Source organism: Crocodylus porosus, unplaced genomic scaffold (genome assembly GCF_001723895.1).
Source record: "Crocodylus porosus isolate Cpor-Errol unplaced genomic scaffold, CroPor_comp1, whole genome shotgun sequence".
In the NCBI taxonomy this organism is placed as follows: Eukaryota; Metazoa; Chordata; order Crocodylia; family Crocodylidae; genus Crocodylus; species Crocodylus porosus.
In genome coordinates, this window is record NW_017728948.1 from 59,574,788 (window position 1) to 59,590,967 (window position 16,180).

The 16,180-nt window shown below is 39.4% G+C and overlaps 1 protein-coding gene across 3 annotated transcripts in view; it reads right to left on the bottom strand.

The window, feature by feature from the left end:
* MTUS1 (microtubule associated tumor suppressor 1) overlaps positions 1-16,180 on the bottom strand; it is a 143,200-nt gene that overhangs the window by 28,478 nt on the left and 98,542 nt on the right. For all 3 annotated transcript variants that reach the window (XM_019552598.1, XM_019552599.1, XM_019552600.1), the window contains one exon: positions 10,622-10,839. In XM_019552598.1, the coding sequence (XP_019408143.1) occupies positions 10,622-10,839 (218 nt within the window). The remainder of the gene's footprint in view (positions 1-10,621; positions 10,840-16,180) is intronic.

The window sequence follows — 16,180 nt, forward strand, 5'->3', positions numbered from 1 at the left end:
GAAAAGAGCAGCCCCAGGCCTGGGACCAGTTGCTTGGATTCCCCAGCCCTGGGGCAGCACAGGGAAAAATGTACAGATGTTCCATGCACCAGTTTGATTTAAATCAAATAAAGCTTGATACTATGTAGAACCAAGTTCATCTTAAACCAAGTTCTGCAATTTTTAGACCAGTTTGTGTACATGGAACTTCTGTACAATTACAGGCTTAGACTGACTGCCAGTCACCAAGACTGGGTCTGTAAGTGTACGGTTTGCACCAAGATGAGCAAATTTTAAAACTGTGCAGCCATTCTGAACCTGTTTTAACCTCCCCAAATGTCTATGCTTATCTTACGACTACTTCCTTAAAAAACTGATTAATCAAATTAACTATTTTTGTCCACAGCTACTTTGTCTCCTTTCAAATTATTTTACATTTTCTTCTTTAACATACTTCATCAATGACTATCTACCTAATCAATAATTCCCCCCTGCCATATTAACATGGAACAAAAGCTATACAATACGAATACATAAATACATCAGGACCTTTCAACTGCAGCAGTTTGCCTTAGATATGTCTTCCTGCCTTCCACCCAACTCAGAAGGTAATGTTCTTTAGGTAGGGACCTGCTAGCTTTAATGTTAAGTGTCATGCACATAGATACATAACAGGGCAGCTCCATGTCTTGAGCAGCTTCAGTGCACAGGGCAGTACTGGCTGCTTTGCTGTCAGTGTCCAGCCACGGCCATGGCAACTTTTGCATCTCCCCACGCCCCATAGGCCCAAGTTGCATTCCCCTTCCCTTTGCTATACAACTACACAACTATGTGTTTGCATAAACACTTATACAGCAATAGTTCCCAAGCTGTGGTCCATAAGTCACTGCTGATAAAAAAAAAAAAAATTATAAAAAAAAAAGAACCTATATCCTTTTCAATTCCTCAACTGCAATACAAGAATCCTGAAACACCTTAAATGCTTCCTCACTATTACTCTTCCATGTAAAGAACGGTACCACATTTAAAGTTTGAGTCCAGACCAATGAGTTACATCAGTAATTTGATCTACTCAAGGGGGTACCGATCTGGAGGAACTGGGTACTGTTGCTGCCTGAGTCACTATACTACTTGGCAAACAAATCCTTTGCTCCTTTCTTCAATTTATTCATTTATAAAATGGAAACATACCACACACTTCCCTTTTTCTAGTATTATGATCACTGTGTGAAAAGTGTTCAGAGCTAAATATAAAAACATTAGAACATGGCTTTTAAAAGAGGGGCACTTATTCAACAGGGAAATGTGCTACAATAGAGTAAGAGTTAATCACTTCAGTTGATTACATAACACACCAATTCATCAGCACAGAAAAAAGGAAGCACTTAAAATGATCTACTCTTGTTTTTATGGTGTTCTACCATTTAACCTTAGGAAGGAAAGCCTGATGATTGTTGCTGTCACATTGCAGCCCCAATATTAAACTAGAAAAAAAAAAAGTTTATTTGAGAAATTATGGGTAGGTGTAATGAACTGTGGTTTCATTTATTTGCAAATACTTCTTGAGATTTGAGTCTATAAACCTACCCACTTACCCACCAATTTGCAAGAACTTGATTTGAAGCCTGCCCACCCCCAGTTTTCTTTTCTTAAACAGGGAAGTACACCCATAATGGATAATGCTCCATAGCATGTAACATGCCATCTTGATCCTAGTAGTAGCTTGTATCAGGATGGACCATCACAAATTGTAATGCATCTGTTCTTCAGGACACACTGCTGGCCACAGGTCACAAGATGGAACCAACAAATCACATTTTTTGCAAGCCACACTTCAGTTATCCATATTTTCATCATCAACTGATTGTAACCTAGAGGCAACTTACATATGTCGACTCATGGCTGCTCCAATAGCCATTCAGTAACATTAGAGACTTAATAGATTTCATAGACATTAGGGCCGGAAGGGACCTTGGGAGATCATTGAGTCCAGCCCCCTGCCCCAGGGGCAGGAAGCCAGCTGGGGTCATAGGATTCCAACAAGATAAACATCCAAATTCCTCTTGAAGGCGTTCAAAGTAGGTGCTTGAACCACCTCTGGCAGCAGTCTATTATATTACTTGTCTAGTTTGCCATACTTATGCAATCTGAATAATACCTCTCTACCTGCTGTCGCTCTACATGTACATAGTACTGTCAATGGTTCTGTATACAAAACGGATGAAAGTCTGGCACTTACAAATTTAAGGTCCCAAAGTTGGGACACATGGAGATAATTTGGGTCCTTCAGGCAAGCTAACAATGAAACTGCATGTTATGATATACCAATCAAATTTGAATACTGATTTTGTGTCCAAAGTTGCATTAGACAAATATGTTGTGGTGAATTTCCTTAACAGCCTACTAGCAGTATATCTGATCAAGATTAAAAACAAAACAAAACAACCCCCCCCCACCAAAAACACACACACACAAAACCTACCATCCATCTTTAATTCTGTATAGAAGACAGAGAAGTTAAGCAGTATAATTCAGAACACAACTGCTTAGATATTTCCTGTTTGTTTGTAAAACCTGTTTGAAAGCAGATGTTTTCAATATAAATCGCAAGCAAATTTGTTACAGGATCCCCAACATAACTTGTTTCAGAGTGCCATTAAAAATGAACTCTCTGAACCACAACCCATGCCAGATTTTGTAAGGTATATCCATGTCCTCCAGGTTCCTTTTAAAAGTTTATCATCATCACCACCATCTTCCTGCCCACCTCAAGGATTAACAGTACCAAAAAGTTTTTATTAGAGCTATTCCAAGGAGGTGTTGCAGGGAACAAGAGTGTAATTAATTTCTACACTTATCCCTACTGAATGAGGAAGAGGTAAGTCCCATTCTCCCCCTGTAACACCACTGCTCACTAGTTAAAGAGAAGTCCCACAACCACCACGGTATTCGGGAGCTGCATTTGTAGTCAACAAGCTTCCCTGAAGTTATAGATTCATAGATGTTAGGGGCTGGATGGGACCTTACAAAATCATCAGGTCCAGCCCCCTGCTCTTGGGCAGGAAAGACTGCTGGGGTTAGATGACCCCAGCAAAGTGGGCATCAAGACGCTTTTTGAAGATTGCCAGGGTGAGTGATTGTACCTGCTCGGGGGGAGGCGGAGTTGCCAGTATACTATTTATTCCATTTTTTTAATGGAACATTTTATAAAGCAAGCTATTTTCACTATACCTTGCCTTATTACTTAAAACAGGTTTAAAATTAAAACCTGTACTAAAAGTTCTTATATCACCAGTAGTTTGAGTGATTCCCCAGGTCTGATAAAAATCAAAACACGCTGTTTGGTTGTCTCATCTATACCCATCACAAATGAATATTGACATGGTTTCTATAAAAAGAAGCAGACCTGAGGAAGGGTACCTTGTGCCAACAAGATCCTCCTTCCCTTATTTGTCCACTAGTTTAGTAGCTTCCTAAAAGGGGTGGGGGGGATTAGAAATAATTGTGCTAAAGTTCTTTAACACCTATTTAAAGGTATCGGTCATTTGGACAGCCTGCATCTTCTGAACCAGAATTACCTATCCGCAATGTGTTTCACTGCAAACCCTATACAAAAAGACTTTATTAGGTATTTTTTCTGGAACCCAAACTGCAGCATTTCGGACGCAGTCAGTGCAATGCTGCCTAATCTTATTAGAGCAGGGGCGGGCAAGTATTTCTGGCAGAGGACTGCTTACTGAGTTTTGGCAAGCCATCGAGAGCCACGTAACAGGCAGCCAGGGACAGATTAATATTAATTTTCTTAATTTTGGGGGGGCCCTGCAGGCCAGATAGAATGGCCTGGTGGGCCACATCCAGCCCCCAGGACGCATTTTGCCCACCCCTGTATTACAACATCACAGCAGTTAACAATTCCTTACCTAATAGCATATTATACTTTATTTAGTATCTATTTAGGTGGTCTATTCAGTATGTTTTATAGTAAAATACAATCTGGTTATACTTTTAAAAATCCACCAGTTCAAAATAAACATCTGCAGCCACTCATCCACCAAATTTCATAGAATCATTGAGAAGTTGCACTGGAAGGGACTTTGAACCGTCATCTAGTCCAACCCCCTGCTTAAGGCAAGTTGATCACTATCCTATACAAATCCACTGTCAGGGCTGCCTAGGTTAGACAAGACAAAACACCATAACCTGCCACAGATAAAGCAGGGGGACCACAGTCGCCACTGTCCTACTTCTGTAAAAGGTTTAAATTAAGACCACTCTGAAATACTTTCCCCATCCTGTTTCCATTGACAGCTTCTGTAGCCTCAGTTTTTTCATCTCTTAGCTCTTTACTGGGGAAATGCATTGCTGTATCATTAACAGAGCAGTGTACACTTGCAGTCAAACAGTCCTATTACACTAAAGAAGAAGCTAAACAAAGAACTATTGCCAAAATCTCATATTTAAGATACTCACTACTTGTGGCAACTACACGCTTTGTATAGCGTATATTTTAGTTTTAACCTCTGTTCTCGGAGCACTTCTCAGGTGTAATTTTCCAGGCTTGATTGGTCTACAAGTGGATGTTTTTTGAAATGTCTGAAGAACATTTGAATTATTTCAGTAAGAAGAACAAGAAAATCCTTACATGATGAAAAACCATGTCATTACGTTGGACTGTTGGAATTAAAGACTGAAGAGTGGAAAGGAAAAATACCTTGGAGTCTTCTGGTGAAAACTGTTTGAGATTTTGTCAAGTTACATTTTGAAATTTCAGCTCTTCAGTTATCATAGTAAGTTTAACACACAAAACAGCAGTACTTTTAACCTATTTTAAGCTACAAACTGAATAAGGGAGGACCGCCTCAGAGTACTGCCCATTGCAGTTGAAAGCTTTATGTATACTATGTGATGCACGATGACTTTATACCTCAGTGGGTAGAAAAGGCTGACACAAGACTCCTTTTCTTAACTTTGTCTATCTGGCAGGGCAATGAAGCTGACAAGTAAGATCAGTACTTCCAAGACTGCAGGTTCTTTTTAAAACCCTAGGAAATTCCATAAAAAGCTGTCACTCATGTTTTGATGATTGCACAGATAAACCCCCAGACAGGAATTCCAAATTTACAGCTACTCATGCACTGATGAGAAAGAAGCCAGTTAAAAAAATTACCCTTCCTCTAACTGATGCTTACATTGCTTCCTGCATTCCACATCCTGATTTAATTTCTGCATCTAAGTTGTGATGGCCTTCTGGAATAAAACATCTCAGTTGCATCAGTTTCAACCAGCAAATTCTCCTGGACTGCACCACCCATGTGTGCATCACCCAATTCCTGAGTATTGTCTGAATCAATATTCCTATCATCATCTTGGCACAATTCAGGGACTGACATCAGAGTCTGCTCTTCTTCCAGTTATACAGCAATAAAATTTTCTGAGATTTTAATATTCTATGCAGCCCTACCTAATTTTATTAACTTATTTCTTCAGTGCTGGCTTTTAAAGCTCTTGACAAACTAAATGATATCTTAATGCTAGGAAACTTCAGTTCTGGTTTTATGCAAACCATGATTTAGAAAGCTTTTCCCAGTCCAAATAAATGGTTTATTCTACCTTAGATGCTGCTTACTTAGTAGTAAACAGACCACAAGTATACATCAACTGAAATTATTTCATTACTTAAAATACGAGACAGGATGAAAGGCAAGTTTCATGCTAGTACCACTGGAATGACGGTGGCAAGCAATTTAAGTAATTGCAGCAATGCACTTCATTTTCACTGGAAAGATTCTGGAATTCTACAGAGTGGCTTTAGAGAGCAGATCTAGTCTTGCTACTTTTGTGTAGGTAACAGAATTATTTCAATAGAAATAACGTGACAACATATTCCATATATGCTGCAAATCAGAGGGGGAAGGGAAATCTAACTAACCTTATTTTAAGTGACCTCGCTGGTACATCAAAGATTGTTTGTCCCTACTGCACAGCCAAGGCATTTTAATTAAAAAGGAGCAACAAAAAAGCTGTTTTGGAAAATGTAAAAACTGTTTTGATAGTAATATATAAGCATAATTTCAGGGATAATTATTGTTGGGTTGTTTTTGTTTTTTTCTTAATAGGTGAAAAGCAAGCTTAAAGTTCAAATTGCTCAGCTATAATCAACTAACAGGAACAGAACAATGTGGGATTTTTAATGTACACCAAGGGATGAAGAGGGCAATGCATAATAGAAACTACAGATTTTCAGTTTACTGTGTGTATTGTAGAGCATTATATTTCTTAAGAAACTCAGATTTAATTTTATAATAGATTACAGAAGTGCAATCTGAAGTTCAGATTCTTTTAAATACAGCCTCTGGTTTCTACCCTATTTGCTACAGACAAGTTGCACTACATTTTTCCAACTGTTTGTTCCTATTTATATATATGTGACCATCTTCCAATACATAGCAAATTAAAATTAATAAGTAAAAGTAATATTAAAACAAGTTAAAGAAACAAAACCAGAGAAGTACAGATTAATTCCTGCTACAGTTGCAAGATATACCTACAAAAACCAAATACCACAGATGGGACAGGATCCTTGATAACATATTGTATGTGGCCAGTTTCATTACTTCCTCTACAGTGTCAGTTTTCCCCTTTCTTGCTGGAAAAGGTTAAAAACAGGAAAACGTGATTATAAAATGACAGGAATTGGCCAGGGAATATAGACCACAAGGTGGAACAATAACCTAAAACTTGGGGAGGGTGGTGGTGTCAGGATTCTGTTTTTACTGATGAGATTTCAGTTTGATGCATCCTTTTGGCAATAAAACATCTACATTCATCAATCTTTTAAAAACAGATGAAGTCACTCTAGTTTCAGACATTTGTGTCAGCCACCTTGTTAATGTCCAACCAATAATCTGGAGCAAACTTTTATCCTGCATTAGTTTGTTGTAGCAACACCACTACTATTGTTTAAGTAATGTCATCTGGACTTCAGGCAAGTAAAAACTGGATTTTAGAATTTTGAAGTCCAGAGTTCTTTCACTTCAGATGGGTTACCTGGATTTTAAGCAGATGATATGCGCAAAGATTGAATCTTAAACCTAAAGACAGAAATCATCAGGACAAACTCTGATGAGTTTAGGAAATTATTAGAGTAAATGATTAATGCTGACAGATAATGCCTCTACATAAGCATATTAAAAAGTAAATGTAGAGCTGAGATAGTTTAGGGGTAGATATTTCTGACCAAAAAAAAAAAAAAGCAACAGTATTATATAATCACTAGATTTGACTGAAGAAAGATCTAGTAAGAGTGGTCTTATCACCTTCTTCCAGTGGAGCTGGGTAGATTTGTCGATTCCATATTCTGCTTTTTGTGCTAAACATTTGACAGGGAATTGCTATTAAGTTAAAAAGGCACTAACAGATCTCAAACATTTGGGGAAAAAACTAACAGAAGCTTAGAAACCTATGCAAAGGAAAGGATTAGGAAGTGCAACACAGATTTTTACTGAAGCTGAACTCTATGTGCATTTTTAAAGGCTACTGTATATTCTAGAACAGATATTCAGTGAATATAGGTTTCCCCTAACTGAACCCAAACTCCGTAGTAGTCAGTTTTCCATACTTTGAAACAAAATTGTTAAGACAGTCTCAGATTTGTTTTGCAGTTCAGGAGGAACTAGAAGATTAGCACCTCCTGGCATCAGGCAGTTGAAAGTACGGAGATGTTATTGTTAAGATACAAATGAACAAAATTTTGGAAGAGGCGTGTTAAAATAATGTCTATACTTATCCTGCTTTGTTGCCAGAAATTCAGTTTGCAAAACAGCATCTGGCATTGCCAAGCTGCTAGAGCCAGTCTATACCCAGAATCTGTGGTGGGCCCACATAGCTCCAAATAACACCTGCGCTGCCGGAGCATGTAGTGCATCCTAGGAAGGTACCAGGTGCTACATGGACAATAACAGCAGACCAAAGACATAGGAGCAACTACATGCATTGTAGCTGGCTGGCAGCTGAAACTTAACTCCACCTGGAGGAGATGGAATAATTGTGCAGGCAAAAAGGAGGACTTGGCTGCTGCTGCAGAGGAGCTTTAGGTATAAAGACTATGTTAGACTATGCCTAACAGTATTATAGAAAGGGGAGGGAGAGAGGGAGTAACATACATTGTTTATTCAAAGAATAGAGGCTGGACAGCCTGTCTGACAGCAGAAAGAAAAGGACTTCTATCTGGTAAGTCATGCATTAAAACCTCTCAGCGGTTCTACCTTACCTAGGGAAAAAAAATGGTTGAGATTGGGCCAGGTTGAGGTACTTTGCTAAAACAGGTCTATATATGCCTTAGTAGCATATACACTATAGTAAACCACATAGCTCAATTTAGCTGGCTACATGCTAGCCCCGGGACTGCATGAACTGGGGTTTAATTTTGTATGAAGCACAAGAAGCTTCAACTTTGAATTAATCCATCAGCTAAGAGGTGCTGTCATCTTTATCTACATTATGAAAAGGGCAAACCACAAATGAAGTTTACTTTGCAAGTCGCAGTTAAGTCTGAACTAACATCATGTATCTAGCCTCAGTCAAGAGACCCTGGGACATTAGATTTTTCTGTAACCCTGTGAAAGATACTAAGAAAATGTAGGGAATTCTAAGATTAGACTTGGGAAATGTGGTCCATTTATTCTTCTGTCCCCAGCCTCCACAAGAGATGCATGACTTAGGTAAATGTTGACCAATACAATATTATTCTGTATTACACATGGAGACTGTTTCCCATTCCAATGTCAGCAGCCAGCAGAGAACTGTGGGGTAAATGTACACTTACGAAACACTTAGACTGAACTTCTAAGGATCAGTGAAGACTATAGATGTACCGATATATTGGTCCCCAAAATGCAACCCCAGCCCAGCCCCCCAGCCAGGAAGAGGCTGGTGCAGCCCCTGGCCCCAAGCCTGCAGCAGACAGCCTGCCCTCACCCCACACACAAATCTAGGAGGCACATGCTTCCCCTGGGGATGCTAGCAGCATTGGGAGCCTCCTCCTTCCCTCCCCCACAAACAAGCCACAGTGGCTCTGTCCCATTCAACCCTGGGTGGGTAGTTACTGCTCCCACCCCTGCCCTACTCTTTCCCTCACTATGTGGGGCCTCAATCTGCCCCACCCCCACCCCATACCCTTTCCCTCCCACAGACTTATCAGCTGGACACTGGTCTCTAAGCTGCTGGGCTGCGTATTGGCTGTCAAATCGGTATCAGCCGATATGGCTGGTTTTAGCCATTAGTATCAGCTAAAAAATCTTTAATGGTGCACTCCCAGTGAAGACTTAACTTAAACTTCTCTGACTGTATTCAGTTAAGCAACTATCAAATCATTCTTGACTCTCACAGACAACAAAACAAGGAGAAACAGGCTAAGTCTAGGAATTTTCTTTCCTTTACACGTGCAGGGATTTTCTTGTCCTGAACACAGTATCCTCCAGGACATACCAAATCTCTTCAAACACTTATTTAAAAATCCAAGTTAGGCATATTTATGATTCAACAAGAGTAACTAGAAAAAAGTTAGTATTAATACAAGACAGGTGTGGGATAGAGAGGTATCCCAATAATTTAAGAGGCCAATTAGGGGCCATGCTGTTTTTGACTTGCTGCTTAGAAACAGGGAAGAATTGGTGGGGAATGTAGAGGTGGAGGGTAACTCAGGGAGCAGCAACTACAAAATGAATGAGTTCAGGGGAAGGCAGGCAGGCAGAAAAGTAAGGACCCTGGACTATAGAAATGCAGATAGACTCGCTCAGGGAAACGATGGACAGGATCCCCTAGGACGCTGTTCTCAGTGGTGGCAAACAGAACAGGGAGCAATGATCTCAAATCGCAGCAAGGAAAGTTTAGGTTAGATATTAGGGGGAAAAAACATGTCTCACATGGAAGATAGTAAAGCACTGGAACAGGTTACCCCAAAACCCCAAATCATTTACTAAAAAAAAAGTCAGCCTTTTTTGAAGACACATCTTTGAAGCTAAGTCTCCAAAGACAAAGCACTGGCTTTTAGCATACGACATGCCAAGAGCAATTATCATTGCAAGTTGCTACAACCATCTCTCTTCCGTCAAAAAGAGAACAAGCAGGACTAACAGGGACCCAGTTACATACTCTATATTTGTTTTTAATCTTCTGTTAACATTACCCCAACGTACTCTAGCTTTTTATAATATAAAACAAACATTTTCAAGTACATGAAGTCACTGAGATGACATAACCCCTTAATATCGTAAATCGGCTGATAAACACATCCATTAACTATGCTGGGTATATAAAGAGGAATTATGGCATTAAACAGCTGCAGAATGATTAACTGGAAACACTGTCTTAATGATGCTTAGAATCATCCATTTTACAAGGATCATTACAAATAGAAAAAGTTAAGCAGCAATGAGCTAGGGAGACTCCAATTATACAGATGCAAGATACTAATCCTAGGCAAGTTCAGAAAACAAAAAAAATTATGTTTAAAAAAAGAAACACTTAAATTCATAGGCTCCTTTGGGTCAAACAGACGTCTTATAACACACACAATAAATCAGAAGTTTCAACCAAGAACACAAACAGCAAATTCAAAGAGACTACTTTTTAAAAAATTTACCTCAGATTGTACATGCTGGATCACAACAGTTAATGCTTCAAACTTCCGGTTACTGCAGGCCAGGAGTTTCTTCAGTTGCAGGATAATTCCACTTTGGTTCTCACATTTTGCTTTGTATTGTGCCAACTCATGTGTTTTTATTTCATATGAATGTGCATCTGGAGAGGTTTGGGTTTGTATGCATGAACTTTTAGATGTCCTCTGCTTGCCCTTGTCAACTGGAATTGAAATATATATGCATACAATTAATATTTATTCAGTGCTGAATATCAAGAAAGAAAGAAAGAAAGAAAGAAAGAAAGAAAGGAGTAGAAAAAAAATTAAGAATATTTTCTTACGTCATTCTAATTGGGTTCGAACATTTATTTTAATAGTATTAGTCTTGTGGGTTAGAAATTGTTCTTGGTGTACTAGTACAATTTCCACAGACAATTAAATTTGTGCGCTTAAATTCATTATTCTGAGTTTACATTTTTTCATTATGCAGCATTTAAGAAAGCTGCTCATACCACTGTTTGAATCCGATCTTGAGAGAACCTGAATGTTCCTTTGACACCAAGTTTCTTGCAACACGAATGTGCCCATCCATTCTTTTTAGGTTTGGAAAAGTGTTTTACACTTACTAAATGTTAATGAAGCTAGCAAATTGTAATTTATATTTAATCCATTGCTTTCTTTATTTTCCACTATGAGAGTTCCACAATTATAAGTCTGTATTTGGGCTTTATCAGCCAAATATTGAAGCATGTTTCTCAGCACCACTAGCTTTAGTCACAAATTAAACACTTACTAAACCTATCAAAAATGTAAATACACTGCATGTACTGCCCTCCCCCACCCATTATGCATTGTTGAATGACTACCTAGTTTATTTTTACATTCTTTGGTTATGCTGCAACCTCAAACGCATAGAAGCGCTTCTCAGACATGCAACGTCAGAAAACAGAATCAATTTACTTATTAATACTCAATTCTTAAAACTCCAAGTATGCTAGCTTTCTTTATACCGCGGCTAAAGAAAACAATGGTGCAAATAAGGCCAGACTCCTTTTGATCACAGGGTGTGAGCAAATCCTGTAGCAACCAAAACCTGACGCAAGATATAAAAATAACAAGGTAGTTTAATGAGAGATCAAGGTGAAGATTTCAGCATCTGACTTAACAAGATTCCTTCACAGTAAAAGTTGAATAACAACATAAAGTTAAGTACTTTTTGAAACCATAACAGCAATGCTTAGTAGAAGGAAAATAGGATTACTTCCAAAAAGACCAAAATTAGTAAATCAAAAGTCAGCATGTTGTTAATTCTTTCAAAAGCCTTTCAGTTAAGTGAGGGGAGACACTGGGATGCATCTGGTACAATCTTTTCCTATACCAACACTCTTCTTCTTTCAGTAATAACCAAGAACTAGAAGGTTGCCAATATCAGTACTTCAGCCACTGCATTAATCAAATTTCAGTGGCTTAGCAGTTTCTCAAATGTCTGAGAATAGAATCCTAATGCAGGAAAAATAGCTCATTTGTCTGGTGAGATCCAACTCATTCTGCCGTATACATCTTCCAAACATGCAGCCCACCCTAAAAGGGCTTTTGGCCCCTATTTCACCTTTCCCTTCAGGAAATGTTAATGTGTTTTCATGCACACTGTTTTGATGCTTTTCTTGGTTACTTCACTGCACATGAAAACATGCAAGAATGCTGACCATTAGAGGAATATTTACACAGTAAAAATAAAGCACAGTCTCTGATTTGGGTGGAAACAGTAGCCAAGGCAAAAGAAAGGCTGCTGCTGAACTTGAGCTGCTAATTTTAAGTTAAAAGCATCAATTTGTGTTACTGAGTTAAAATTACTCTATGAACAAGTTAATGTCATGTTTTTCTTCTTTTAAAGTGAAAACAGTCACTTTGGAGTTAACACTAGAATTCAACTGAGCAGTGCACACTTCCAAGAAATTGTTTCAGGTTCTCAGCAAACTCAAGCAGCCTACATATTGTTCAGATCACATCAGAAGCTTCTTTACAGGCATAATAAAACAATGTACATTAAAAAAATTAAAATAGAAAAGTCTTTTCCCAGCTATGGTGAGCCACATCTGGAGATAAAAATCACAAGCCCTGTTTGTGCCTGTTTATGACCTTCATTCCTCACCTCACATTTAAACAAAAGTATTAAAACAAAGAGCCAAATAAGTAAAAGCCACACTTATCATAGCTCCTGTTGAGGAAAGTCTACAGTAATAACATCAAAAAGTTGAAAAGGGCTTAAAGTACCAAAATATGGATCAAAATCTTCCCATCAAGCCTATCTTGATGTTTGTGCTGCTCTTAGATGAGCAAAAAAACCCAAATCTTTTCCCTTTAATGATAGGAAAAGGGTTTCTTGGACGTGTACCTTATGCAACACATCCTTATAAAATACCCCTCAGTCCATTTATAATTCCATGTATCTACTACCATTGAATATAATTTCTAAAGAATACACACAGCAGACTATTCTAAGTGCGACAGGCCACGTAATCAGATTACTTCCCCAAACTATATGTTGCAAGATGAGCTTTGTGCCATACACAAAAAATTATACTTTTTTTTTTATTAAACTATACCACTCTGGTGACTGCATCTTGATAGAAGCTCTGAACACCTGTATCTTGAACAAAAGTATAATTTCATGAGCTTGCAGCTGACCCTCAGTCAAGAACTTTGCCCCGGACTCAGATCTGCCTTATGTGTCTTTAGTACAACAACGCCAGCTGAAGGCTGAACACAAGTCTGAATCCCAGATCTTTCCTTTGTAAAGAAGTTTCAAGTGAGGACTCGAAGCTTGACCAATCTGATGCATCCTATAGGAGAAAAGGGGGAACACCACCACCCAATACTACCAGTTATTATTATGAGCTATTTTTCTATAAGGGTGCATTCCAACTACTAGCTACATTTAAATATATAGAAAGGTCACTGAGAGGAGCATTAGAATTAGCTACATTTGTGTGCAGATCCAGAGGGGGTGCAAATAGCCAGGTACTTTAAGTCCCTGAAGCAAGTAAGAAATTTTCCCTCTGCCCTGCAACATCCTCACCCCTCTGTGCTCAGCAGTACTTCCCCAGCTGTCAGATTGCCCCTTTTCCTGCCTTCTACTGTCCCTGGCTGACACAGGTGTTGAGGTTGCTCCAAAGCTGCTTCATCCTACGCTAACCAGGTTGCACAGAAAGCCAGGCTCAGTCAGGAACAGAGAAAGTGGCAGACAGGTTTCCCCTCCCTGCCCTGTCCATAGCTACCTCCTCCTTCCCCAGGTGTTCACCACCAGCTTGACAGCAGAAGCAGTGAAAAGGAACATATCTGCCACTATTATTGTTCTCCTGCACAGCCATTCCCTGAAACCCTGGATGAATATGAGTAGCAATGGCCAGGACAACCGCCCTGGCAGGCAGGTCTCCCCTTCCTCCACCGAGAGCCACTAAGTAGAGAGGGGAGTGAAAGTACTGCTAAGCACACAGAAAAAGGGAAAGGGAGCCAAGAGTAGGCAGTAAGATACTTATCTGGTTTCAGAGACTTAAAAAAACCCCAAAAAACAAGTTCCCTGCTCCTACTGCCATAGCATGATCTACTCACCCCACTGGGAGCAGGAGGTATAGCCTTCCCTACAGTACAGGTCTCCTTTTCAAAAATCCTAGATCTGCCTATACTTACGTTCCTTGTCAAGTTTTACTAAACGGCATCTGAATAGCTTGGACTATGCTGCTGTAATGAAACACCACCTGAGCTTCTATGCTACTGTTCTGTGCTCAGTTACTGGCTATCAACTGAAATTCTGCCCAGTAGGTAGCTACCCTTAACTGCCCAAGGTTTAACCAACTAAGAACTCCTACCATCCTAGCTTGGAAGTGTAGAGCTAGACTAGAACCTCTCCGAGTTGCCCATGTGACCTCATTAGTACATAGTAATGACATTAAAAATTGCTTTTGTTAAGCAAAGATGGCAAAGTTGTAACCTCTAAAAACATACTCCAGGCAGGCTAAAACTAAATTGAAGAAACAAACAGTCTAACCTTCCCCTTCCAAATTTTGGGTAGCTGTAAGTTATAACAGTCTTACCCCAAGTTGCCTGCTGTTCATATTCCTCAACCAAACCATTAACTTCAAGAGCTTTCTGAAGGCTTCTAACTTTAGTGTCCAAACATTTTTCAACATCCTCAAGTCCTCGTTCAGTATTCTCTTGGTTAGCAAATTCAAGGATGTTTAAAGTCTTCTGACTCCTCTCCATTTTCTGGAAAAAATGATCTACACTTGTCGAGTTAGTGTCATTGATTGAAGAAGTGAGCACCAAGTCAGCCTGGGCACTTAACCGAAATTCTATTTCTTTCCTCTCTCTCTGGATCTCCTCGAGCATAGTTTTTATTTCCAACTGACTGGATTTAATCCTTGCTTTCAGATCCTCTTCCATCTGTGGCTGGCTCTTCTGTGCAACTGTATTGGTTTTAATTTCCTTTTGAGGTATTTCCATGCCTTTTAAAATTCTTTTTGGCTAGTTTTCACTGCTTCTTGGTTAACTTGAATTTCTGCTAACATAGGTGCTAGACTTTCCATCTCCACTTAAGAAACAACCACAGACCTCTTCTTGTTGGTATTAATCCTCCGTGGCAACAGCCATCACTGCCTCCAAGCAGCCAGGAACATTTTCACTTGAATGGGAAAGGTAGTCCCCAGTATAGTACCCTACTTAAGTTTACAGTCAGTACACTTGAATGTAGATACTAAATAAAAGATGAGCACGTACAGAGCCTTTGTAAATGGCTCAAACCCAGAATTCAGCTGTAGTATTAGTCAGTGTAACAAGCTGCCCAATTTTGCCACACCCAAACCTATTAAGGCCTTTGCCAACATCCCACATAAAATAGCATGTCACCTGAAGTTATTCCCATGTGTCAGTCAAAAGAATGTACAGCCATTGGTGTTGGCAGGAATTTTGCTTTTTTGCAATACAAGATGCAGTCCACTGATCCTGAATAACCCTACCTCCAACAAAAGGGCTTAAAATGAACATTATACTGCCTACAAGGCTTTGATGTCATTTCCCCACCCCCAACTTACCTAATGACCCCAATCCCATGGTAAATTAACTGGCTCTGCAGGCACTTTTTCTAGTGATGCAGATAGTAATGAATAAATCCCTGAGTGCACTTGCTATACACACCATAGTTATAACCAGAACTGCCTTCAAGACCACTGAGGCCCTCTCTATACATTACAGGTATCATGCAATTAACTGGTGAATTTCACAATTACCCTGAGACCAGCTACTCATGCAAAGCAGGTATCACGCAACAAAAAGCTCCAAACGGTTATAGAAGTTAGACCGCAGAAATTCATACTAACTTTATAGCTTGTTGCTATCAAGTTTAATTTGCATGCGTAGCAGGGTCTCCTCTGTAGCACCCTTCATCTAAGAAGGCTGTCAACCGTAGGAGCACACTATGTCCAGCATGAAACCCCCACACCCTTTGGATAGAGGCAGCTGCAATCCCCAAGGCTTGGGGATACGTGAAACCCCTGGCTCACATGG